This window comes from Melospiza georgiana, chromosome Z, assembly GCF_028018845.1.
Source record: "Melospiza georgiana isolate bMelGeo1 chromosome Z, bMelGeo1.pri, whole genome shotgun sequence".
Taxonomy (NCBI): Eukaryota; Metazoa; Chordata; class Aves; order Passeriformes; family Passerellidae; genus Melospiza; species Melospiza georgiana.
This window is the reverse complement of record NC_080465.1, coordinates 14925882-14953146: the sequence shown is the minus strand read 5'-3', so window position 1 is coordinate 14953146 and position 27265 is coordinate 14925882. Positions and strand designations below refer to the sequence as shown.

The window sequence follows — 27265 nt, the reverse complement described above, 5'->3', positions numbered from 1 at the left end:
ATAACCAGTATTTTTTTTCTATAACTTACTATACAGCAGACGATCAGTCTTCTGTTTTTCATGCATTAAATCCTGGGTTCTCTCAGAAACTAGTATCTCCAGATGTTTGTTATATTTCTCCATCTAAATAACAGAGAACTATGTAAAATTTCTCAGAAATTCATCTGTTGACTGAAAAAGATGCCTAGCTGGATAGGATTTAAATATTGGAATGATTCTGCTTTGAAAACATTCAGAGATTCAGAGATAAAAAGGGCACAGGCCTAAGACACTTAACACTTTTTTACAAAATACAAAGATCAGGTTTCTCCTCAAGTAAATTTATGAATTTAGACTTGAGGTTGTTGCTTACACACAAGACAGCAGAAGGCAATTTCAGGTTGTTGCTTACACACAAGACAGCAGAAGGCAATTTCAGGTTTTTCAAATTTCATGCAAACTTGAGGGGGCAAATCCAATGCAGAGAGCAGCCTACAGACAAAATCTTAACAAAACAAAAGGTATCTAAAGTCTCAAACTTTTATCAAAAACTCACAATGCTTTCATAAACTATCTTGCTATGCTAGTCTGTGCTTTGCTTTTTGCATCCCTCCTCTGTGTCAGGCAATAGTCTGGAGGCAGATACCTTCTTTCGCTGCTGATGAGCTTCAGATACTCTGCTCAAAATGATTTATAAATATGCTATTTGTAGCATTGTATTCAAGGATTCTATATCCATGGTACAGTAAGAGTGTTGGGCCACAGGAAAGGGGGAATATAGTTTGCAAACAACATTTGTCAGACAAAAAATGTTCAGCCCTGAAGAAATTGAGAAAGTTAAAAAACTGAATGAGAAGAAAAGCGGGGTTCCAAGCAGAATTGCAGCTACAGTGACCCCAACAGAACTGAACAAATAACTGTGGATATTTTTTCCAAACAAGGGGTATAAGATTAAAAAAACAAAAAAACAAACCTGAAGGATAAAGGTGAAAGTTATTGAAAGTGAGCAGATTGGATTGGATTAAAAAGCTAAATTTACCAGAGTCATCATCATGTCAACAGGGCTAACAGGATTCATCTTGTACAACATTTTCTTGACTTGTTCAAATGTAGGCCTTTGGGATGGATTATTTTTTCTGCACCTTTCAATTAACTGCAGAAGGGAAAGAAAGTGAGAAAAGCAAACAGCCTTTTATTATTCCAGGCACAAGCAGTATTTTAAGTTAATACTTCTGTTTTCTTGGTGCCGACTGCCTATGTGAAGCTCTATCTGCAGCTGGTGAAGTGCCAAAGAGATAGTGAAGCTTCTGGAATTCTACAGGCTTTTGCTGAATGAAGGATATTAGTTCATGAAAATGCTGCTGTGGGAAATCATGAGTAAGATATGCACGTTCCTTCTGCTGAAGCTCTTGTCTTGTGCTGTAAGAGAGTTATGCTGTTGGAGTCACATCCTATTTTCAGAGGACTCGTCTGTACATAAATTTCACAAAATATTAAGAGCTGAAGTACCCCTTAAGAATGTTACCTTCTGATTAGAAAACAGTGCTGCTAAGGAGAAGTTTTTTACATTTATGTTGCTACAAACCAGCAAAGGTGAATTATATTGCATTTAAACGACAACTGAAATGAGGATGACCCCATCTTGTTCTGATTTAATTAAACTGGGAGGGGGTGTACTTTATTGAGGCTATTGAAGAGAAGGATTTGTTGCATAAGAAACAAACCAAACTCATAATTTGCCTGAGACAGACTTCATTATGTGAAAGCTCTCTGTCAGTAAGCTAGATATTACCAACATAAAATATGTACGGAATTCAACACTTTACAATAAAATAAGATTGCACAAAAATCGATGATTGAATATTAAAAACATAATCGATTACACTGAAAAATGGAGGGGACAATTGAATTTTTCATTGTTACAATGACAGGTTTTCTATTAAGGATATTAGATATTATCATTTTGCCTTGTTTGAGGCGTACTTCTTGATTTCTGGGTTATTTATATTTATCAAAGGTAATATCACCATAAAACTACTATGACATGTTGTAAATCCACTTCAATAAATGATTTTTGTATGCAATATTGTACTTTGCTCACGATTTGTACTTCACTTACATTATTGTATTTTACTCACCTCTACATAATCTGCAGGACAAGAATTCTCAGTCTTTCCTGAAATTAATTCTGCCAAAGGTGGGCACCAGGAATATTCACCAGAATGCACATCATCTTTCTAGAGAAAAGGAGATTAAGCAATGTTGAAACAAGCGTTATGGTTCTCATGCCAGACACTGAAAAGATATTACTATTATCATCACCACTTTTATAACATCTTTCCTATCACTTCTAAGTCAGCTTTTTTTTACGTAAGAGCACAAGGGAAAAGAAAGGATAAAAAATATATAACCCAGTCTAAAATGGGTCAACTTTTCTAAAAGTTTTTAATGGCTGACAGGCTTCAATCTTAGTGTTTATATGACATAAACAACTTTGGAAACGAATATCTGGCAAGATATTGGGAAACTTTAGGAGACCACAAGGACTATATTAGTCTATTATCATAAACTGTGAGAACTGGAAAAATAGTAGTTTTAAGTCTTTATTGTTACAACTCTTGATGTAATTACTTCAGAGAGAATGTGGTTACATATCAAGACTATCTGTTTCCAATTTCAAGGTGCATACTTTTTGTGTTTGTCATTTAGCACTGATCAAACGACATATGCAAAACAGATATTTTACTCATGGAGAGCAGCTAATTTGCTTTTCTAGGTTATTCTTTTTACTGGAAGATTCCACTTAAAGGGCCTGTAAAAGACAGGTAAAGGAAGAAGCAGGAGAAAAAGGAAGATATTAATACATACATTCTCGCTGCATCCACCTAGCCATTAAGCCTCACAAAACTAATCAAAAGGCAGTTTTGGAGCTACATTAATTTTATCATATATTCTTCTTCAAAGCTCTGAAATGGAAAACTGGTAAATCTATGAGGAAACCCTGACTGGATGTTCCATGGGAACTGAACTGGCATCCATAAAATCATGAGGAAAATGCATGCTCATAAAGTAACTCAAAGGTGCAGTAACTCAGAGTTTGGTTTGTCCTCAGCAGAAACAGAATCAAAGTTGTGCAAATCCTACAAATTCTATTCTCTGAAGATAGTTCATCTTTACTTACTGCCAGAGAGTCACTTCTTGTGGCAATTTCTAGTAAAATGATGGCATAACTGCAGAATAAAAATGAAGAAAAATCTTAATGCAATAATAGTTAATTGAGTCAGTGATTTCTTCTTTTCATGATTTCTTACTCTTCCCTATCCTATGGCTGAAATCCCAGTATCTCAAAAGGAAGGATGGCAATGGTGCTGCTACTTGTTACTGCTTTGTGTTTTCAGGGATTTGTTACTGAATGCTTCATAGCATTTGCCTCTCATGGTTATAGGCCCCAGAGACATTTGAGTTTGATGGACAGCAAAGCAATTCTCTCTGTAACTATTAATGGAATCCAGAGGTGATATGTCCAGGTTTATCTACATGAACCCTACCAGTTAAACATAAGGGTCTGATTTTTGCTCCAGTCAAGGGTCGGGAGCAGGTTCATCAGAATCACCAATGGGGGAAGTGGCTTTTTTTCAGCCACCAAAAAGATTGCTGTTCTAGAAAATTTTCATAAAGTCTGTGATCACATAGTGTGTTGAGAGAAGATATTCTATAGTAAGCATTTCTGCTTGTTTCTTCTGAATTATATTCTCGTGGTCATTATCTTTCTCAGTTGAAATAAGGTCTAATACATTCATCAAAGATGAAGAGTGGAAAAAGACAGTAAAAAAAGAGAATTTAGTCTTTTATCTGAACTCATTGGAGATCTTCCAGAACAGTGATCTCTTAGAAGCAAGCACCTCTTTCAGCCAACAGGCTGGATAAAGATGTCTCTTTATATAGTAAAACTATGTAATGATTTACGCCTGCATGACTCTCAGCTTGGTAACATTTACTTTTGTAGAGAATATTAGTTTTCAATCTGTTGTGTCACTAATGGTTGCACTGTTCTGTAAGACATTCTGTTGGTAACGGGATATGTTTATCTATCTTTCAGCCCACCTGTGGACCACTACTGGAAAATAATGCATACAAAATATGATTAATAATTTAGAAATTAATCTGATGATATTTTTATATTAATTTTGTGGTGATTTGTTAGGAGAAAGCAAAATCAATCCTGGTAAGGCAGCAAAACTAAAACAGATTTTCACAGATAGCAATTAGATGATAGTAACTCTGATAAAGCAGCATTGATTTAATTAATCTTCAGCTGCACCGCCCAATAAAATGCACTATCCATTGTGGATAGAGAAATCCATATGATGATTACAAATCAAGAAGAACAAATCTAGGAGAAACTGTGACTGGAAACAGCCTCTTCAGGTCAAAACAGGAGCTACGTTCATACTTCTCATTTCCATTTTAGCTTTCCCATCTGACCAACTCTTTCCTAGAGAACTTTAAAAGAAAGTGATTCATCTGTAAGAGCACACTAAATTACAAGTCCCTCTCCTGCAGTTTCTACTCATTTTTTATTTGGGCCTCACCTTCAAGAACATTAATGGATTATTTGCACAGATAAGAACTAAGGATTTCAAGACTGGATCAATGCTGCCTGGCCAGTGAGGCCAAATACATATACCAGGAAGGCTTACCTCCTGCTCATATAATCAAAAATAAATTTTTTTAAAATGCAAATTCTAAAGAACAGCCAGAGAAGAAGACAACTCTTTCAATGGTACAGGGTACTTCTCAATCTTCCCTGCCTGCATGTTGCTCTTCTCCCTTTTCTGGTGTGACCTCTCACTGCTTTTTCTTTTTTTAATCAAGAAATTAATAACTGCAGTGTCACAAAAGAAGATGTAGATTTTTCAGACATGTGGGTGGGACAGCAAAATAAATCCAGGAAACATTCACTGAATTTGTCAAAAGTTCATTGTAGACATATAGGATGTGAGCAAATCAGATCTTAGGACTATTTAAAGGGGAACCCTTGGCAAGAAATGCCTTCAGGAGGCAAAGTTGCCTGTGAAGTCAAATAATGATACCTATCCAGAAGAGGATCAAAGTCAGAACAACAAGCCAAGGAAACATTTTCTAGGATACATTTTGGCTGCAGGGCAATGGTAAACTGGAATGTATAAGACAATCCTAAAATTACTGTTTAGTTGGAGCACAGTTCTTTCAAAGACTACTTAATGTTGAAAAAGTACAGATACAGGACAAATGACAGTAGCCAGAAATACCAACACAATCCCAAACTGCCTTAGCTGAGCTATTTTGGAGAAAATTCTAAGGCCATATTGAAATGTCCTATAGGCAGAAATACTACTGAGACTTCAATTTGCTCAGTTAATCTGATAGAATAGATAAAAAGTAATGATGTTCAAGCACATATGCAGACATTTGTTTACAGTTGTGTTCCCACTTATCTGAAAAGTGATTGGATAGAAGCAGTCCACCACCAGGAGGGAAAGCCACTGGAAAGCAATCTTCTATAAAGGCTTTCAAAAGGAAAGGAATTGAGCTATTTGCTAGTGAATCAATTTTTTCCTCTTCTCTTTATTTTTCCACTGTAAACCAAATATTGTCACCATGTATATGTCCCCAAATAATTGTATTGACATTCTGTAATAGAATTACAGGATGCATATGTGCATTATGACATTCTAGAACGTTGACGCTATTAACTTCTAAAGTACTGCCATTGTTGAAAATAATTCTACTTTTCATAAGAAACAACAACAGAAAGAAAAAGGATAATTAGATAATAGCAGATCTTTATGCCTTTTTATCTTACCAGTCAAGTGACTACTTATAAATCACTGGGCCAACTCTGCTTTTAAATAATGTCAGTGAATTCAGTATTTGATTATCTACCTTGAAAGAGAAGATCCTGTGATATCTATGTTGTTCTCTATTCCAGGACCAATCCTTTTAAAAATACAATCAAACATATACCTGGAGTGACAACAGAATTCCACCAAGCCTAACTGTTGCTAAAGAATACTCAAGATTACTAAAAGTGAGATCAGAAAAAGTTAGCTACCTGTAGACATCAGACATAGAATTGGGCTCAAAATCTGAAAGAGTACGTATTTCAGGAGCTGTGTAAATCTGTTTCAAATGCTGCTGGGATGAATTTGATCCATCAGAAAAATCTTCTTTTCTATATGACTGCAAGCCATAATCTGAAGTGGAAGAAAGCAGGAAGCAAACTATTCAGTGGATACTTCCCTGAAACAAGTACAGTAGTAGACAGTAACACAGCTAGTCTAAATAAATTAATTTTCCCTATTCTAAATACACATCTTAGTCTAGAAACAGTGGGGTTTTTGTGGTCTTGCCTCCCTAAAATATAGCATCTGGAAAACCAAATATTTAGGCAAGACTGAATGACAGCAGACAAACTGAACTTCATGACCATTGCAATCAGAATTATTTTATAGTTTTATGCAATTATTTTCAGATAATATTCTCACCTCAGTGCAAGAGTTAGCATGTAAATACAGGTTTCTGTTCTACTTTGTCCCTTGATCCTTATCTCTGGTGGCAGGTTGCTCAAGTAATTACTAGTTAGACAGACTAACAACTGAAAATCAGATGGTGGGTGTTACTTGAACACCACTAGCATGAGAACAAAGGCAGCATAGATGTGAAACATCTTTCCATCTATACTTCTAGCCTAATATAGAAGGAATTCTTAGCATATGACTCAGAATCAGGAAGAATGAGAAAAAAACAACTGACTTCTGTTTTCTTTCTTACGTAAACAGTGCTGTTCTGACTGTATGTGAAGGCTGGATGCAGACATCTGGCTTGCTCTGGAGTGACCTCTAATTAAGATGTTGCTAGGGATTGAATGTTTATGTGGAGGTCATTTTTAAAATAGCTCCCACATTTGTTATTTATGAGATTTGTTTGACATGATTGCATCCAGATAAACCATGAAGATTTGAAAACCCTACAGCTTGACACAGAACAGAATCAAAACAGAAGTTGCTGAATGATTTCACAGATATCCTATTCAATTGAGAGGAGATGTGCTAAGGTGATGCAGTGGATATAATCCAACTATGTCTAATTTCTATGTTTTTCTCCAGAACAGGCTCCAAGCAGAGTAGGTAGAAGGATACTGAAGGAGTTGGAGAAGCAAGCCTGGCCCCATGTAGGAACCTTAGTCATAGGTCACATACCACTAAAAAAACAATCTGCTGCTGCTTTCAGGATGGCTATGGGTTAAAGAGTATGATGACTGCTCTGGGCAAAAAGTAGGAGATGATCATTGCCTTAATTCCCTTTAGCAGCTGCAAACTAAACTACACTCTCCAGTGATTTTCCTGTTCCCACAAGCTCTCTTGCTGTACCGAGAGTAGACCTGACCTGCAGCTCCATCACTGGGAGAATACAATTCAATGCCATGAACAAGACTTAAAAGCTCTGAGTTGAGTCTGCTTTTCTCCATTAAATGACCTTGTGCTTACCAATCAGTCAGCATTACTACATCTCTACACCATTCTCTATGCCCCAGGGTTCTTTCTCTATCAAAAGAGAGAATGAGGCAGAGTTTCTGCTCAGATGTTGACAGGCTGAATCATTTGTGGGATCTAAAGTGTGCATCTGTGACACATACTAAATTACTTGACTTGATATTGTAACATGAAACTTGCTAGTGAAGTCTGGTACAGTTAGCAATTCCACATGATATGTCAACATGAAAGCACTTGGGAAGTGTTGCATGTGAAATCTAAATTAGAGGGTTAGCTGGGCAGTTTTGAAACTTTTTTCTAGCTTTCTCTTTACCTGCAATTTTGCAAACCCACCGGTCATCTATCACACAGTTATTAGACTTCAACCGTCCATGATACATTTTGTGGTGGTGGAGATAGGCCATTCCTTGAGCAATATCAGTAGCAAAAGAAAATCTGAAAATCAAAAATCAGTGAGCTAGTATTTCCAATTTCCCTCAAAATTGGCTCCAAAGTCTACTGAGGTTTACAGAAACTGTAGTTTTCAACTTGTGTGCCCATGTTCATTTTTCCAAAACACTTAAGGTGACTGTTTGAAAACCCATACCTCCCTGAGCTCACAGGCCAAGTTCCTTCTAGAAATTGTCAGTACTTTTTTATCCTTCGGAGTGCTTTCACATGTTTACAAGTGAAACAATTTTATTATCTTCCTTGCTTTATTTGGAAGGTTTCCTTCCTGAAAACAATTTTTCTTTGCTGATGGCAAGCATAAAGCAGAAGCAGAAAGGACATGACAAGAGGACCAATCTGAAAAAACAATGTCACTGCCTTTGTGAAAGCTTCATTGACAATGTGAACTCATTTCCTCTATTGGTAAGAATAATGAACCACTTGCAGGTATGCTAATCATTTCATCCATATGTCTTCACAAACAGAAAGCTGACAAGTCATTGCCTTAGCATTGCAAGGACTAATCATGTAATTTCTCAAAACACCCAAAAGACAAATTGGTCTGGATATTCAAATTTCCTCCCTCCGTCCCTCCGTCCCTCCGTCCCTCCGTCCCTCCCTCCCTCCCTCTCCCTATATCACAGTACAGGCTTGTCTAGACAAGAGCTTTGTCTAAAATTAATATCTCGTCCCAAACAGCATATAGCATGGTCTATGTCATTTAGCTTTTCAAAAATTGGATTTTTTCACCTGAAACCCCAGTTCAAAGGAATATCTTCATTGAGGAGCACATCACTAAGGCTGCCTTTGGGGCAGTACTCTGTGACAATTGCAACATTTGGAACTTCTATACAACCTCCAATGAATTTGCAGAGATTGGGATGGTCAAGTTCCCTGTGAAAATCAACAAAAATCACAGCATAACAGTAATTTTCACAGATGCCCATACTGATTTTGTAGTGCAACTGGAAAACTAAGTGTCTTGTCTCACAATGTAGAGAAAAAGTAAAACAGACATAAGGAAATTTTAATCTTTGCTCTCTTTCTAGCAAAGTTTGAAAGAAACAGGAATATGAATTTACAGTCACATCTGGAAAGATTTTAAGCCCTAAAAAATCCGTGTAAAAATGGAACAACATACAGTTCTTAGATTTCGCTTCTTACCTCACTTGCTTCACTTCTTTACGTATGGTTTTAGACAGCGTGAATGACTTCTTCATTATTTTCTTTATGGCCACTGTTCTGCCATCACTGAAACAGAATGAAATGCTGTTTACAGTTTTAGGGCAACTTCAGAAGCCAGCAATACTACAAAAAGGGACAGCATATATTTTGTATCAGGGAATAATTCCACATCTCTAGACATGAGGCAGAGAATTTAAGCATGCCCATACGTGGTTGTAACTGTGAATCTAGGACAAGAGACAGGATCCTGTTTCTTTTGATAAAGGAAGCATTAGTTATTATATTCAATCTGAATCTGTGGACACCATTTGAAATGTGAGTGTTAAAGTCAGTTGGGGCAGTTTGAGGATGGAGCAGCAAAGGAAATGTCAGAGCTAGAGAAATACATACAGCCACCTCCCATCTATCCATTACTTCTGACTACTGTTCTGCAGATTCTTCACTGACATTTAACAAAGTTTTGTTCTTGTGGGGTTGAGGATTCTCAGCAAAGAAGCAGCTGAGTTTCATTAAGAACAAAGAAATTTTCCTTTTTAGAGTAAAGGAATTCAGTGGAGATACCTGCAGGAATTTTAGTGATGAACCATATAAATACAGAGTATGGGGTATTTAGTGTAGCAGTTGTAGATGCTTCACCAATGAGACTGAAAGCCCCATTATACCCATGATAAACACTTTTGATGTTGAGTCATCTGATGAAGGGGATGATGATGATGATGATGATGATGAAAATATCACCACTCAGAAAGAAGCAAAAAAGATCAATGCTGAATATTTAATCAATGAAGTGACTGTGATTTTCCACAATCTATGCTGAAGGCACTTTCTCCCCAGCCAATGATCCCAAGTAAGCTTCTTTGTCCTGCAAAGCACAGATCCGTCTCTGTTTATTCAAATGATAAGTACCACTTCCAGCTTTGCATGTGTTCAATTGCATCTTGAATGGCAGGATATATCTGTAACATTTGTCCTTATAGTTACATGATATGCAGCTTTGTAATTTGATTCAGAGGTGAAATGCTCTGAATCTTGAGTCGTGTCAGCTAATTAAAGGACAAGATTTCTAATGTGCTACTGTAGAGGATGCCCTTCTTTAGAGCAAAGAACCTAGTTTGCTCTGCCTGCATTTCAGAAAAAAGGAATTTATAAAAGTCTTGGTTACTGATACATTTGAACAGCAAGGGCCATTCATTAACAGATGCAGGACATCTTATATACCCACAACCTTTCAACAAGACCCTAAGATTTAAGGAGAAATGAAAACCAAGCCAGAAGCCTGGAATGTTAAAATACTCCACAGCCAATATGCAGTATAGAAGTCAGATGATGATCTTAACTTTCCCAATTTGGCCTGACAAGATAAATTCATGTTTTTTTCGCTGCCTATCAATTGAAAGTGGCAAGAATCAGAAATCAAGGTGAAACTAATACAGTAGATACTGCAGTAAATGAGTAATATATTGACTTACTATCTCCCAGTCTGGGTGAAGTATTTCCTCCTGGGCATGCTGGCAGCTACTGTGCAGGAGCTCAGAGCAGTAACACAACTGACACTGGAGCCACTGAGTGCTGGGGGAGCGCTCGTCATGCTTCCTGTTGCTGTCCGTATAATGCAATCTAAATGGGACGTGGGATGAGAAAAGGCACACGAAGATTCCTATTTATGCACAGGTGGAGACTCCAGACACAAAGAAATGCAGAGAATTTTCAAAACCTTGCATCTCATCTGCTCTTGTTAATACTTAAGAGAGAAAGCTATTGCTTGGGATGGGACTGCTGCATAAAAAGTAAAAAATGTTTCAAAGAGGATTCATTGCCAGAGATACTTCTCACTAATCCTCAGGACTTTATGCAACTTTCATTTCTCTGCACTTGAGATGGTTAGCCCCTGCTGCTACACAGAAGCTGAGGACAGAACCCAGGGAAGGAGAGTAAACCCTGTGCCATATTTTAACAAGTCTATTTGGAGCTCCTAGAAGACTGAAAAGTACAGGAATGTGGGAAGTGATTCTGACACCAGAGAGAAGTCAGAGAATAGCAACAATACAGTAAGAGGAAAAAAATCCCAGTGATTTTCAATGTACATTTTTTAATGTCTGTTGACCAGCTCACAGTAAAAAAATGGACTTCAAAACAAATTTAATGAGTTACACGTCATGTCATAATCTCCAATCAAAATCCAGATTTAGCCAATTATGCTTGGAATTGCTGAGACATCTCAACTCTCTCTGGTAGAAATATCTTGCTGAGGAAGTTCAATATCTCACCTTGAATCAGGACTGCCATGTTCCCACACCATAGTATTATCCATATGCAGTTCAAAATTGCATTGACATTTGAAGCTTTCTACAGCATTCCACCCAGAAATGCATTGCAGATCCCTGAGATAGTTTTGAGAATAAGACTGCATATATATCTATATGTCTATATACGGTCCAATACACCAAAAAAATAAATTATTTTAAAAAATAAGGTTCTTTTTTCATACCGAGTGCTACATACCCAGGGTGCAGCACTGCTGATGTGTTTTCATTTAGATATCTGTGCATTTCAGGCTACTGTAGGTAGCTCTGAATAACTCTATCCAGAGAAGACATACTGTCTGTGACCTTATAATGTTATCAGTCCTCATTAAGTTGTTAATCATCACTCTTAGAGCAATACTCTGAAACAGCATTGCTGCATTGCAGGCTTTTTTCCAAGAAACTTACATCTTTCATCTTGGAGTTTTCAAAGTAATTTTAATCTGTTATGTTTTGATCATGCTTCTAATTTCCCTCCGTCTCTTTCTATTGCTTTCCCTCACATGTGGTGCTTATGACATTTTCTAATTTACTTTCAGCTGAAAATTTTGCTCATGTCACTTTTTGCTATATTGAAAAACCCTTTTCTCCATTTCTGTTTTCAAAAATCTGGATTGCAATTTATTTTGGTTCCTGTAATCAAATTAATTTCTAAGCCAAAACCTCTTATTTACAACAACAAGGATATCTATCTTATCAAAAGTATACAGAAATTAATGTTCAAGTCTCAGCCTGAAAGTATCTCTACTGCATATTATCACAAGAACATCTTGACACCAGCAACCCAACAGAACACCGATAAAGCAGACATCTGCTGAGCAATTTCTCCCAGAGACAGAAAATGAGTGTGTGTACAATCAGCACAGCATACTTCTATAGATTTACCCTTTCTGAGGATATAGGTACTGTTTTCCTTCTGAATGCTAAAAAAGGAACAGTAAAGTAAATAATCTATATGTATCTTAAGTACAGCATAATAAAGCATATAATAACACCTGAATTTATTCTTAACCTCTTTAATTAGAACAAATGAAATAATATTTTATATCAGGAGATAACATAGAAAAAGAGTGCTCCATACCTCTCGCCAAAATTAATTACTTTTTGTAGCAAGTCTGCCACAGACAGGACACACTGAGAGAAATTAAGATAGTACTATATCCCTCAACGTATTTGTGCAATTCCAGCACAATTTAATGAGATTAATTATACAGAAAGGTATCTCCACTGAAGCAACTGTAATTTGGTTCATCCAACTCCAGAGCTTATCTGTTTATTATGGGGTAGGCTTGTCGTCTTTGACTAACAAATCAACACAAATAAAAAGAAAGAAACTATTTTAAATAACTTTGTCATCAAACTGTTTGATAAACAAAAATATGAGAGAGCAGCTCCCAGAGATTACAGGGATGAAATATTGGATATGTCTTTCAAAAACAGCTTCACTTTTTGCTAGACCCTTAAAATAGGAACAATAGAATTCAGATTATTTTTCAAAATTAATAAGTAAACTGATCACAGTATCAAGATTACAAGTTGCTAACCTTGTTTGATGCAGGTGAAGTCTATAATCCAGCTTTCATCCCAAAGCATCTTTTGTTTCTGATATTGAAACCACTACAAGAGTTAAAAAAAAAATCATTCCTAATGTAGCCCTCCTGTCTTTGAAGAAATTGACTCAGAGATTATTTTTATAAAATATGAAGTATTTTATAAAGTATACAAACTAAATCTGAAGTGTAAACATTCAGCATATGTCTTAAAGTAACATTAGAACCAAAAGTATTAATAACAGGCTTGGAAGAAAACAGCATCTAATGAACATATTAAAAATTGTACAAGCTATGTTCCAGAACTAATTACATGTAATATTTTGCACTGTCTATAAGCTCTCCATTATTTTTAACACGTCTGCATTTACATTTCAGCCTGGACATCAGATGAGGGGTTTACATCATCTCATCTCATGGAAGTGCCCTATGTTATATAGGTACATGACAAGAACTTCATCCCAACCCTGAGATAAGGAGCAATGCACCTTATATCTTGAGTAGAATTAGCCCATGACCTACTAATTAGGCCATATTATGTCAAATACTCTATCATAAAGAATATTAGGTAGGGATTCTGTGGCTACTTTGTAAAGAAGGCATTGAGCTAATAGCTGATTTTCAGTAGAACTGACATACAAATCTAACATTTACAAAGTGTAAACACATGCTTTCAAATGAGCTACAGATTAAATTATGCAACTGCAATCAATGCCAAAATGTCAAATCAAAGCATCATTTTATCATCATTATACCATTTTCTATAGTCCAAAATTTAATATTAGGACTGATGGATTCATTGAAACAGGTAATAAAAGTCCAGATAATGAACAAGGAACAGGTTGTGGAGATTGTGTTGGTATACTAGTTGAAATTGTGACAAATATAGAGCTCACTGAATCAAAATTAAGTCATCCCATTTATTTCAAAAGGCTTCTGAGGAAAGAAACCTACATTTTATCTTGCAAAGGTGTGACTGTACAAAGATATATTAGCAAGAAGTGAGTACTAGGCTTGCTTCCTTTGACACTGATATCAAAGGAATCCTTTCTGCTACTTGAAGCATTAAAGAAGGCATTAGTTTCCCAGATGGTTCCTTTTACATTATATCAATTCCTGAATTAGAAAAAATAATCTCTCCTATCTTATTACAGTAAAACCATTAAAACTTTAAAACACCATGATGCCACTTTTGAAGAGTTTAGTAGGAATATATCTACAGAAATGAAAGAAGCAAAACAGACAACTCCAAACATACAGAAAAAACAGCAGAAATAATAGACTTTTGCTACAAGAACTTTAAATAAACATATGCAAGGCCATGAATCTCTGTTGCTCTTTCTGAAAACCTGTAATCTAAAACTGAACTTCTGAACTTCTGAACGTCTGAACTTCTCATCTGTCCAGTTGCTTATTTCTATCAGATCATGTAGTTTTACTGGACACTTGCTATAAACTCATTGTCACAACTACCTTGAGGATTCCATTGAGGAATGCTCAAATAGCTTTCAACAGTACTTCTTTCCTGACTCACAAAGTCACACAGCGACAAACAAACAAATGTGATTCAGGCCTCCTTTAGAACCTCAATTTGTGGGCCATCAGCTTTCTCCTACTCATTCTCTATCTGTGCAGCTGCCTACCTCAGATGCTCACTGCAACTGCAGTATAAGATGGACCGAGAAGGAATCCCTGAGGAAGCAGAGGCCTATAGTTTTACAGGATATACAGGCCAAGAGCTAAATAAATTACCCTTTATGAACATAGTTAATACAATGACTCTACAGGTGCCATATTCACCTGATAAACCTCTGTTATGAAACTCAAAAATGCATTTTTTTCAAGACGCAGACACATAAGGAATGTAGATATTCTTTCCCAGAAGCACTTAAGTAATAAGCATTTTAAGTAATAGACCATAATACCATTCTCTCTTTATACAGGCATTTTCATTCAAATACTCCCAAAACTACTTCTCCAATATTGATATACTCCTCTCTTCTCTTTTTGTTTTTCCTTCATGAGTTTGCTATAATAATTGATTATTATTATGTAAAATTAATCACTTTGAAAGGAACCAAGCTGTTTGTTACTAAGGAAACAAACCTATTAAATAAATCAAGCAACCAAAACAGAAAAAAAAAATTACCCTCTCTGCATGATTCTTTTGAGAATATCCCAACTTGAATGTTTTGCTTCAAAGTTCTGTTTGGACTCTGATATTTAATGGTCTCATGTGGAGCTAGTTCCTAAATCAATTTACCTAATTTGATTTTGAAATCTTTTATAATTCTGCCTTCTATAAGGTTTTGAAGCTGTTAATTTCATAACAGATTTCTACTGTAAGTGAAAAGTACTCTGCCAGCATCCCCTACTCCCCATGTAGTGGAAAATTTTTTTTACCTTTACCATAATCTACCCATTCCCCCATTAGATTCCACCTCAGGAATGAAAATTCCTAGTACAGAATGAAAATTCCTAGTACAGTGGCTTCCCTAATAAGGAAGGTTTACAAGTAATTTCCCTTCTTTCTGCTTTTTTCCATAGCACACAAATGCTGAAGGCAGAAGAAAATCTCTCCCTCTACTTAGAGAGAGCTCCACTCTGTCTAATAAATTCATTGAAGAGAAAGGAAATAAGAGTAGAGAACAGGTACTTACCATTATTGTCAAAATGAAGCCAGTGCAGACAAAACATATTGGTAAGGCAATTGCTATCCTAACATCAACAGAAAGAGGGCATTCCCCACAGTCTGCTGGACAGATAGAGCAGCCTTCCTCTTCCTCACAAAAGCCATCTCCACAGACTGATTAGAAAACAAAACATTTTAAGGCAGTTTCATCCACCCACAAGACTGTATTCAGATTTAAACATGTGGTTCTTGACCTGGGATACCTCAGAGTCCCAGAAAGAATAAATTTTGAAGAATTCAGGGACATCATACCAGCAACTGAAAGAACAATCTGAATTTCTGAAGTAATACAGGGTCTCTTTCATCAAGGTAAATGTGAATTACATGTGAGCCTTTGACATGTTTTGTGTATAAATCACTTCATCACTATTGTGTTTCTCATTATCTACACTTTTTTTCCTGAAACTCGAAGTTCTTCAAGGCCAACATTTTCTTTTGCATTCTTTATATTTAATCCAGCACTTGTGATTCCAGGAAGCCAAGGACCCTTCCTCAGCAGCAGCAAAATACACTGGGAACTGCAGAAAAAATCTTGCAACCCACACTTCAATTATTTCCTTTACTTACTCCAAGGTCTTACATAAATTATCAGCAATATTAGATGTAATTTAAAACAAAAGTCTTAAATAAAAAAGTCCCTCTCCCAGGTTTTGAAAGGTATTTCAATTTTACCTCTGTGATTAAACTAATATCATGCTGTACTTCAGACTTGAGAGGTGAGCTGAAGGTATTATTCTGTCATTATGTAATTTTTTTAAAATTAAATAAAAAACTAAAAAAAATTTCTACTGCTCAGTAATAATTCTGTTTCAGCCTCACTAATTCCAGTATAATACCAAGATAATAACAGAAGTCACTTTCTGTCTCAGGGGTAGAGCTGCATTTTGTAAAATTTCTTCTCTGATATATTGTAAGTTTCCAGGAAAATTCAGCTGCAGTTATTTGGAAATGAGTAGAAAATTCTGTAGATAAATACTTCTATTCACACTGGAGTTGCTTTGTGTTTTTTTCCCCATAACATTGCAAAATATATTCTCACATTTCCAGAAGAGTAGATATCAAGAGTATTGTGATGACACTTTTGTTTTAGCCAATAACTTCTCAGGTTGTTTAATTTATCAAAGAAGCCCACTTTTACAATTTGACATCACTAAGATAATTGTTACAGTCATTTCTGCTTCCCTCCATACAGGTATACTAAAGAGAATGGAAGACTGATGCCCTTGGGAGCAATTTTGATTGTGAACAAGGGAACCAATATGGATTTCTGCCTTTCCAATATGTTTAAGACAAGTCTGCTCCCCTTCAGGGGAAAAGTGTCTGGATTCTCAGAACACTAGCTGGAGGAATATTCTCAGATTCCCATGAACTGCAGACAAGCCTTGTAGTACCTGAAGCCATTGGTCATGGTATTTGACTACTTACTTGACAAGAGTGACTTTCTACTGTTCTAGATTAATACAACTGTTAGAAGCTCAAACACTTTTTCAGACTTCAGTGTTATGTGAAGAAGAATTTCAGGAAGACATTTGTGTATTTTCAAAGGCTGGGGTAAGAATTGCTTTTGCTCTTGGTAAGTATGCATGAATGGTAATAGCATTGAGATTTGCAGTCAATAAGAAGTTAGCTCACATTTTCATTTTATATCATACCTACTGCAGGAAGGACTGTGGTTTTTGCTTCCAGAGCAGCTTGGATTCTCCCCACTCTGATGTGTGCAATGAGAGAAGTCACACCCACATGAACTAAAACAACCTGTGAAACAAGTGAACAAACCACCAAGCATCAAAACTTCGCTTGCATACAGAAGGCTTTTATAACAAGAACTGAATGACTGTGGTATCTGCCAAAAGAATTTGTGCATTTCTTTCAAAATCAGGAGAGATAGCTCTTTAAAGAAAGACTGGTTTGATTCTCTTCCTGATGTGCCTTCTTCTCACCAGGCAGAGCTATCAGCCCTGTGCATTCTGCTGTGCATGCCTTCCTGCTATTTCTTTCAGGTTGAAGTTCCCTAATGGTCACAGGAACCTGCATCACACGTTCATATCCTGTCAGTAGTGAGATGTATTCTTAGTGTAGACCTCAAATGGACAGATTATGCTATTCATTTTCCTGCCATCTCCACTCCTTCCACTAACTACCCAAGCTGTAAAGGTACCTTACTTGACTTCCAAGTCAAGTCAGTTGGGAATTGATAGTTAGCTCAGCTATATGCATAGCATAGATAATAACACATACATATAAATGAAATGGGGAGCATGTTCATGAACTGCATGAAATTAATAGCAAGTAAGCTCCAAAAAGAGCAAATGAGGTAAAATCCTATATGCAATAAATATACTTTACCTTGGCAGTCCAGTTCCTTTGGCTCATTTTGCCAGCAGTAGACAAAGTGTGAGTAAATATCTGACCATCATCTGGGATCCATGGACCACATATTCCTCCTTTAGCCTTTAGTAGACATATTGGTTATGTCAGCATACCATAACACAATGAAAGTCCTAGCTCCTCCTCTCTTTCTTTCTCAAAATTACTTATGTTCTCTAACAGCAAATAAAATTCTGTTTTAAAACCAAAACTATCAAATTGCCAAAACATAAGAAACACTGTTTGGTGACAAAATAACAGAGAAGCAATTGCTCCTATATTCAGTTAAGATCTCACATATATTGTTATTTCTTAAAATATGAGCCTCAGTAGTGCACTCAAAGAATGAGTGTTCTTATAAAGTTGGTTCACTTTTTTTGATTTCCTGTGCTAGAATCAGAACCAGATTCGTATTCCACTTTTAATATTTTTCTCAAGAGGTTTTACTGAAGTGTCACTTTTGATAGAGCAGCTTTTTTTCTTGCTTTGCTTTTTTTTCTTTTTTTCTGTCTTTTATTCTTTTCCCTCTGGAAGGGAGGCACTGCTTCAGAGTCTGTTTGCAGAGCACTTCTCAATAAAGCCATTAAAATGTAAACCTCCTACAACTGCAAACATGGAGGATTAATTTTGGCTGTTTTGTTTACTTGAAAGGATTAAGCTTGTCTCCTAATTCCAGATAATTCTTCAGACATTTCTTTTGAAGGACTGTAAGCAATACACCTAGTTAAAAGAAATGGAGCACATTAACCAAAATAAAATGTTTTAGAACACATGACACTGAAAAAATAAAGCAATGAAAACCCAAACTCCTCTCAAACAATGGAAAAACTTACTTTGAAGTGTATGTTCAATCTTATGCAGTGATACTCAACTCTGTAACAGACAAATAGCTCAGTTCCTTTAGGCAGAAACTCTAACATTTAGAGTACTATGAAGAAACCAGATGATGCATGTTGGTGAACATGCTTTTGCCATTTCCACACCATAATTTCAAGCAGAAATAATTGTGAAAATAGAAATAATAGAGAGGTCACCAAAGCAGTGGGATGTTCAAGTTTTTTACTATGATTCTAGACAAAAATTTTGATGTGATGCTTCCAACAGGGATTCCTATTTTAAACCAAAATCCTGGTGCCAGCTAAGGCTTTTGGGGAATCATTAATAAAACAAGTCCTCAAGAACAGATTGCCAAGAAGCAAACTAGAGCTGTTGTGGAGTCATTAGACCTTCACACAGATGGGCATATGAAACAGCTGCAAGATGTGTAGGCTAGGCTTCCTATTACACCACCTTTGATCACGAAGAACGTGTCACATTTCCAGAAGGGAGATTAACTAGAAAAACTGGGCAGCCGCATGAAAGTTCTTATGCAGGGTAAGGCTTACCTCACAGATTAAAAAAAAAAAAAAAAAAAAAAAAAAGGTGTTCCAAACAGTATTTTTAGATCAGAACTTTAAGTAGTTATTCAAAGAGGGACAGGCCAAGAAGACAAGCTAAGAATGGATCTTGCCTTCACTGTATGAACAAAGTTTGTTATCTTGTATTTAGATTCTTTTTTGCTTTGCTCTGATACAATGAAGAAAAATCATTCCATCTCAGGACACAGGTAAATAGGCTTCAGTTCTACAGGTCACAGCCAGTAATACTCACCCTCCTCAACTCCAGTAATCCAAGCAAATTAATCACACTCACTCTGTAAAACAGAAAGACTGGGATACATCTAACTAAAAATTTGCCCTGCTTGTTTTAGAATGCAGTGATCTGTCTTTCTTTCTCTCTTGGTTGCACAGTAGTCCAAGTCAGGTAAACTCAGACAGATGAAACTTGTCCTGCTAATGAGAGATTCTGAATGCTGCCTTGCAGCCTCAGCATCCAGTGCAAAAAAAAATTCCAAAACTGACAGACATTGCCATAGTGGTTTTAGTGAACCATAATTTGTGAGTATATATCAAACTATATAAATTTGGTCTAATTGTAATCACAGAAATTCTTCACGAACTTGAACCTGCTTATTACAATGATGTCTCAGCCAGCAGCAAGAACAGAGCACATGATGCTGCACCATCCCACTAACCATGAAGGCCAAAGGACAGGAATGAATGTTGGCATGGTAGACACAGCAGTTGTCCCCATTTGCGTCTTTCCATCTGGCAGGACAGTCATGCTCCTCACAGAATTCCTTTGCAGCAGTAGCATTGCTAACCAAGCAGGAGAGAGAGAAAAACTTTTACATCCATTCCTCATTCACAAAAATTGCAACAAACATACGAGAGCTTGCTCTTTATTCTGCACAGACAAATTAGCAGCAAAAACATACGCAGTGAAATAAACGCTGTTGAACCATTTCTTTCTTTTTGTCTTCTAGCTGAAATGCTCCTGGAGCACTAGAAATTGTTGTCAACTGGACCTCTGCTGACTGCCATGCACTAGGGTCTTCTAGCAGATACTGTGCTGCAAGCAGGGACCAACCTCCCCTACTCCTTCCAACCTGACTTCATGACCAGGTGGGATTACTTTGCACTTCATCTGGCACAGGCAAAGACACTATTATTCTACTTCCACTCTCAGATATATGTGTCCCTGGCTACTTCCAGTCTCAAAGTTTCCAATCAGAAACCTTCATCTATGCATGAAATTTAGCATCTATGCAGACCATTTAGCTCCAGTCTTCACAATCTAAATTGCTGAGGAAAATAACTATAATGGTCTTATACACCAGATACAATTTCCCAAACCACAACTTTAGAGCAGACTTTCTGAACAGGCTGTGCTGCAAAACAACTTTTGAAAACTTATTCCTGAAAGATGCATGTATTCACCTCAAAATGTGTGATGCAACACTGTTTCCTCAGTTACACTTTCAGTCGTTATCACCCTAATAAATTTGGCTGTAAGATAAAATTGTTTTCTGCAAAAATGATTTACTCAGATACAGCCAGAATAACTGCAATTCAGCTGAAATGTTATGCACTTGTGTTGGATCTTTAGAAAAAAATTTCAGAACACAGGATTTATTTTTTGGCTTGTTCTTAATGAAAGAATTAGCCAATAATGGTTAGGTCAAAAACAGTAGGCTTTGTTTATTATGAGAAGGCTGTTAATTATGATAAATAAACAAAACGACAAAGGATTAGGTTAACATTGATTGTACTCATGGCCAGATTTACGAGGGCAGAGGCATATTTGAAATATGACATAAGTAAATATGTCAACCTCCAAAACACCTAAACAGATAAAATATTAAAATTTACTAGCCTTTGAGTTCATACTGGAAGTTAAGAAAAATACTTAATTAATTTAGTGTCTAATCCATCATGTACTTTTCTTTCCTTTTCAAAATTTATCCAGTATTCTGTATTTTTTATTCAATAACTTCATCATGGCTTTATCCAATTACACTGATGCCCATCCAATGACTTGCCAACCTCAGGTATATTTGGGTCAGCCACTGTAACCTTTAGTGTCAACCAGATAACCTAGACAAAATGTGAAGAAAATTTAATCCCTTTGAAAACTGAAGCATAGATTTATCTCCCTTTTTATAAAATATTTGCCATCTGTCTCTATTTTCAAGGAGACTTTTCCAAGTTCCTTACTGATTTGAGGGAGTGGGTCTCCCAGGGAAGACTAGAAAAATCAGATTCATGCCAAGCAGTCAAAAAACCTGCTTCATGGTTAAGTTCCCAGAACTGTTAGCAGCCATACATTTCAGAAGATGTGATAAGAAAATTTTAAGTACTTTTTAAACATGGTACATAGATGACCAAAATTTAAAAAAAAATCCATTTTTTGTGGATGCAAATAGATTATGGATCATCTTTCAATATGAAAAAAAATAACTCTGGATAACAGCTCTTATAAATTGAACTTTGCAATGTGAACTCTCAGGCAGAGAAAAATGTTCTGTAAATATCTCTTACACAACAGCACAGGAAAGTGGGGTCCCACCCTCTGTCTCAGGTGTTCCTATATAGGAATGGAGAATTGCTACTTACAGACAAAAGTATGAAATCAGAGCGTATTGCCCCCAGCTTTATAGATCCAGATCCGTAGATCTGGAGCTGCACCCCTACATACTCTCTAACTGTCCATGTCCACAGTCACTAACACAGTGTGTGAGCTGACATATACGCTTTTGGAGTGATTTTAATCCCGCAGAAATCAAGCACAGTTGACCACTGAATTTAATGGATCGTTTTCATATCCATGTTGTGCACTTGAATCATACTTATCATTAAAATGAGTATAAGATACAGAGAGCCCGTGACTCATGATGAAACTTCAACTTCATAAATTCAATGTGTAGGGAAGGCAAGAAGTGATGTCCAGCATTGCACTGTGACAGTAGCGAGGTGCCCTGTCTCTGACCTAGCAGGCAAACATGCCATAATGGCTAGTCTGAGAGCAAAGGGAAAAACAGCAGGGCAAATAGAGCTATGAGAGATCTCAGAACATGGAAGGAATTAATGACGAGCTCCAGAATGTCTGCTCCAATTATATCGCTGACGAGCTCCAAAATGTCTGCTCCAATTATATCACTGAATATGTACACACAAAATCCTCATATACTCATGATCATTATAGCATTTTTATAAGAAGTAATACCTGTGGGAAAGGATTCCATTTTGAACAGCATATTGATAAAAACTGTCTGAAGCAAAGACGGCATAGGTCACGTTGAAAGACTCCCCACTCACAGCCTTTTCTGGAGGCCTATGAACCCATGTCATCTCCAGTCCTAGAAAAGCGCAATCATGGGTCATAATATTTGATACAGATTTTTACTTAACAGATACATACAAATATAAAACTTTCTCTGTAGTGACTTTCATCTATTCATAGGATCACAGAGTGGTTTGGATTGGAAGGCACCTTAAAGATCACCCAGTCTCTCCTCCCCTGCCATGGGCTGGGACAACTTCCAGTAGACCAGGTTGCTCAAAGCCCCATAAAACCTGGCCTTGAACATTTTCAGAGATGGGGCATCCTCAGCTTCTCTGGGCAGCCTGTTCCAGTGCTTCACAACCCTCTGAGCAACCCTCTCAGTATTCTCCAATTACCTTTTATGAGCCAAATAGAGTAATTTATTTTAATGGCTGTATTGGTAAATACAAATGCACATTATTTGAAGAGTTCTGACACTCAGACCAAGCAGTTGGATAAACGCAACAAAAAATCTGCTCATCTTGTGTAAACTAACTTTGCTTCCACTATATCACATTGATGTTTGTTCTGGTATATTTGCTTTCCTCTTTTGATCAGACAATATTACCCTTAATTCTTGGCTGCTTCCACTGAGACACACCTTATTGTGGAAGAGAACAGACAACTCTACCACACACAAAATTCAGTCAAAACCCTCAAACTCATGAAACATAAATACTAATAATTACATATTTAAGAATGCATTATCATGTGATGGAATCATATGGCATATAGAACAGAGGACAGTGGAAGGAGTATATCAGACATCTGTTCCATTTTCCATTTTCACAATTTAAACTGGGAAAGACGATTTACCCCCATCATGTCTCTTGTCCTCTGTGCCTGAGAATGAAGTAGGATAAAAGTTGGGAGAAGTCTTAAATCCATAACCTTAACTCCATCAAAATCTTCCCAGTGCACTCACCTACCTGTTTGTCTATTGTTGGATAAAGGTTTTAATTTGCACCATATCAAATTACTTACATAATGAAACTGTGTAACTCAGTTTGTCAGGAAGTATTAAATTCCTTCTGCAGAGGACTGGTAAACCTGCCTTACAAGACATCTCATTTTTTGTTCTTGTTGTTCAGTTATGACCTCTTTTGTTACTCATACTTGTTTTAACAAGTACATTCTTCGCTTGCACAGTACTGAAACCACTATTTCCCCCCTAATTTACTATCAGATTTAACTAGGCAATTTGTAAAATAACCTTGATTTCCCTTGATAATCTCCCTTGAAAAGTAAAAACCCATTTTAATTGCTAACATTATGTGAAAACCATAATACAGAGATGTAAAAAAAATGCTAGTGTGATTTCAACTAAAAGGTAAGAGAGTTGAGCTTCAAAGAATATATGAGAATGAAGACAAAAGGTCAGCACAAATTTCAGTTAAATTATTTTCTACTTCCTTATAAAGGTCTCAGAAAAGTAAACCAAACTCTTCTTTCAATGACAGTTACTCCCACATTTAGAAGCTTTGAAAATCTTTTGCTAATTCCACAGCAATGAGGCTACAGTATATGTGCTTTGCTTTGTTTCTAGCAATGCCCAGAAAATGGCAAAGAAAACCTACAAAGAAAGAGAGGATAGAGTTGGAAGTTCATTCTAAAACTGATTGTAATGGGTACACATTAATTAGCAATCTACTCACATTAGTTTTCCTTGTACTTAGTAAAAATAGGTTCAAACAAGGCATCTGTAGTGATAAATAGCTGTTTCAGTGTTAAACCAAGAGTAAATTCATACAGGAATAAAAGTCTTAGTTGAAACTTCACTGTTCCAAGAGACTAATTGAAGAATGTTTAATTGTAACATTGAGCTAAGAGCGTTACACAGCAGTATATTTCCTGAAGTGTTTTATTAGAACCACCTTCTGAGGCGCTCTTGGTTATTTTTCTAAAAACCCTATTGAATGCATGTCTCTGGCCCTACCTTTTACAACATAAACAAAGTGTTCCTTTACATCAGTTATTTATTTGTTACAGAGTCACAAAATCACGAAGAGTTGAATTTGGAAGGCATCCACAGAAATCATTCGGTCCAAGCCTGTGTTGCTCAAGGCAGGGTCATCTCAAGGATGTTTCTCTAGCATTTGTCTAGTCAGGTTTTAAAAATCTCCAAGAATGGAGAAGCCACAACCTTTCTGAGACACCTGCTCTACTGCTTTATAACCCCTAGAGTATAAGAAACTTTTATATTTATATTTATATATTTAAATTGAGCTTTACACATATCAGTTGCTCATTAAATAGCTTTTCATCTTAATAAATTACCAACTTTTTTTTGGGCATTTTTTTGTTGCTATCTCATCAAGTGAATTAATTTTGGAAACTGACAGGAGTATGTTATTGAAGGTATCAGGGTTTTTTTAGCTAGTCATGGAAGAGTTTTGTGCCCGGTGGAAAAGCGTGATGTAGAATTGGTGAATTTGCTTTCTGGTTTACTGATTAAGCACAGTATGCTTTTGAAATTACAATGCAAAGTTTCAGCAAGTAGATTTGCTACAATGTTGCGCTGCCTCCATGCTTCATTTGGATTAAGTTCCAGTTGGTTTTCTAATGAGAAAGAAAAATGTTTTCAGTTTCTCTCTGGGCAAATGGATACAGCTGTTGTTATTAGTTTTCTGTTAGAACAAAGGTATACTGGACAAATAATTACTCTGAAGTATCTTTAGTTGTTTTCTTTCACTTATTTCTCTAGGAAGAGAGTTCGTCACTGATTTAGATGCATTTCATCACGGATTACATCCATCATGAGTAAGCTATTATTATGAATAGCTCAATTAGGGGATTTCAGCCATTCCCCAAGTAAGATACGCAGTCGTCTTTATGACTCACTCACCTCCACAGTCCAGCATGTTATACTCATCTGGCTTTTCCAGGGGCCAACAGTCATAGTCTTTGTTATCTAAATCATGCCACCCTTGCACTAATACCACCTGCCAGAAAAAAAGAAAAAAAAAAGAGTCAAAAAAAGACAGGATAAGAAGAAGGAAAGGATGGATTCCATCTCCTAAGTTTATAATTCTTCTACAGAAATCAAACAAAATGCAGAAACATAGGCTGGCAGATTTTGATGTCTCTAACTTCTGGAGGGAAAAAGTAAAAGAATTCCATACAAACACAACCAGTACATTATTTTGATTTTTCCAGAAACTGGCATGAAACAGTTAGTGGACTTAACTAACCTTTCTCTCCCAAAATGGTTCTTTACAAAGATCAGACAGTTCTAGGACCATATGCAGAGAGACAGTTTATTTAACAAAGGTTTTTTAGAATGGCACTCCCCCCATTCCAAAATGCTCCGTTTCTTTTAATCTTTCAAACCTAAAATTTATGAAGGAGTAATTTTTGTTATACTTTTAATAACACAATACAAATTTTATCCATATAAATGTTAATATGCACAATGAAATATAAAATAAGAATTGCATAAGCCTATTACAGCATCATAATAGCACAGAAATTGAATTGTAACAGTAATAAAAGATACACTATATATGTATATATAACAGATTATATTAGTCATGTATTAAAAAATACACTTTAGGGTGTATGCTAACAGATCTGAACACTCTATGATAATGCACTCTGGGCTTATTCTATTTCTAGTAAAAGATAATAGTTTCTACTCATGCAATCTGCTATTGTTTTTCTACATATAATTAAAGCATAACCATCTACTGTACTGTGCAATTGCTTATCACAACACAATGTGAATAGAATAAGATGGAATGGTACAACTTATTTTTCCAATATATCTTCCATTACTCTTGGTTTCTACATTACTAAAATAAAAATCAACAACTAGCATAAATAGCTGTTTCACTGTAATAAGCCATATACAGTTCTTTCTGAACACACAGATCAGAGGGATAAGTTCTGTTAAGCAGATCTAGGTAGACCTACCAAAAAAATGAGGAGGCTTCGGAGCTCTACGGCTGGTGATTTGACAGCTCCCATGCTCCCCAATGTGCACCCAGCTCACCAAGTGTCAGGGCGGCTTCTGATGTTGCTGTTGCTTCTGAATTAGATACCCTCTTCTAAGAAGGGGGTTGCTAGGCAAGCTGATCCTGGCAACTCCAGCTGCTGCAGCTGTTCTCCCACTTCCTTCCTTCTTCTTCCACTCCACAGTGCAGGGTGAAAATACCCCTCTGCGCCTCTGCTGAAACCCTTCAAAAAGTCCCCACTTGTTTTAGGGGCAGCCCCATCCTCCTGAAATTTGTGCCCCTTACTGCTTAAAAGTACAAAACCAACTGGGGGGATTTTCTTGCAGCGCTTTGTCAAATGTGAGCAGCATCCGACTCTCAGGCAGATGAATTGATGCTGTGGACATAAACACAGAGACACAGCTGAGCCCAAAGAAGATGCACATAAACACCAAGGCAAGCAAAGGCTACCAGCATAAGATGAACAGTAAGGCTCACCAGCTTCCTGAGCTTCCTTCCAGCCTGAATTGCATGAGACCCTGTGACTTCTCAGTCCCTGAAGGTGTAGAACAACTTCTATCCGTGTCCT

The 27265-nt window shown here is 36.6% G+C and overlaps 1 protein-coding gene across 1 annotated transcript in view; it reads right to left on the bottom strand.

Moving 5' to 3' along the window:
* Positions 1-26710, bottom strand: part of LOC131096208 (atrial natriuretic peptide receptor 2-like) — a 35317-nt gene extending 8607 nt beyond the window's left edge. The window contains exons 1-17 of the mRNA XM_058044524.1: positions 26657-26710; positions 25590-25686; positions 22642-22778; positions 20115-20243; positions 18020-18124; positions 17326-17428; positions 15642-15787; positions 12976-13048; positions 12513-12546; positions 9108-9194; positions 8694-8837; positions 7828-7949; positions 6074-6215; positions 3164-3209; positions 2118-2216; positions 1019-1132; positions 30-123 (exon numbers count right to left, since the gene is read on the bottom strand). Of these exons, the coding sequence (XP_057900507.1) occupies positions 30-123; positions 1019-1132; positions 2118-2216; positions 3164-3209; positions 6074-6215; positions 7828-7949; positions 8694-8837; positions 9108-9194; positions 12513-12546; positions 12976-13048; positions 15642-15787; positions 17326-17428; positions 18020-18124; positions 20115-20243; positions 22642-22778; positions 25590-25686; positions 26657-26710 (1726 nt within the window). The remainder of the gene's footprint in view (positions 1-29; positions 124-1018; positions 1133-2117; positions 2217-3163; positions 3210-6073; positions 6216-7827; positions 7950-8693; positions 8838-9107; positions 9195-12512; positions 12547-12975; positions 13049-15641; positions 15788-17325; positions 17429-18019; positions 18125-20114; positions 20244-22641; positions 22779-25589; positions 25687-26656) is intronic.
* Positions 26711-27265: the final 555 nt, after the last annotated feature.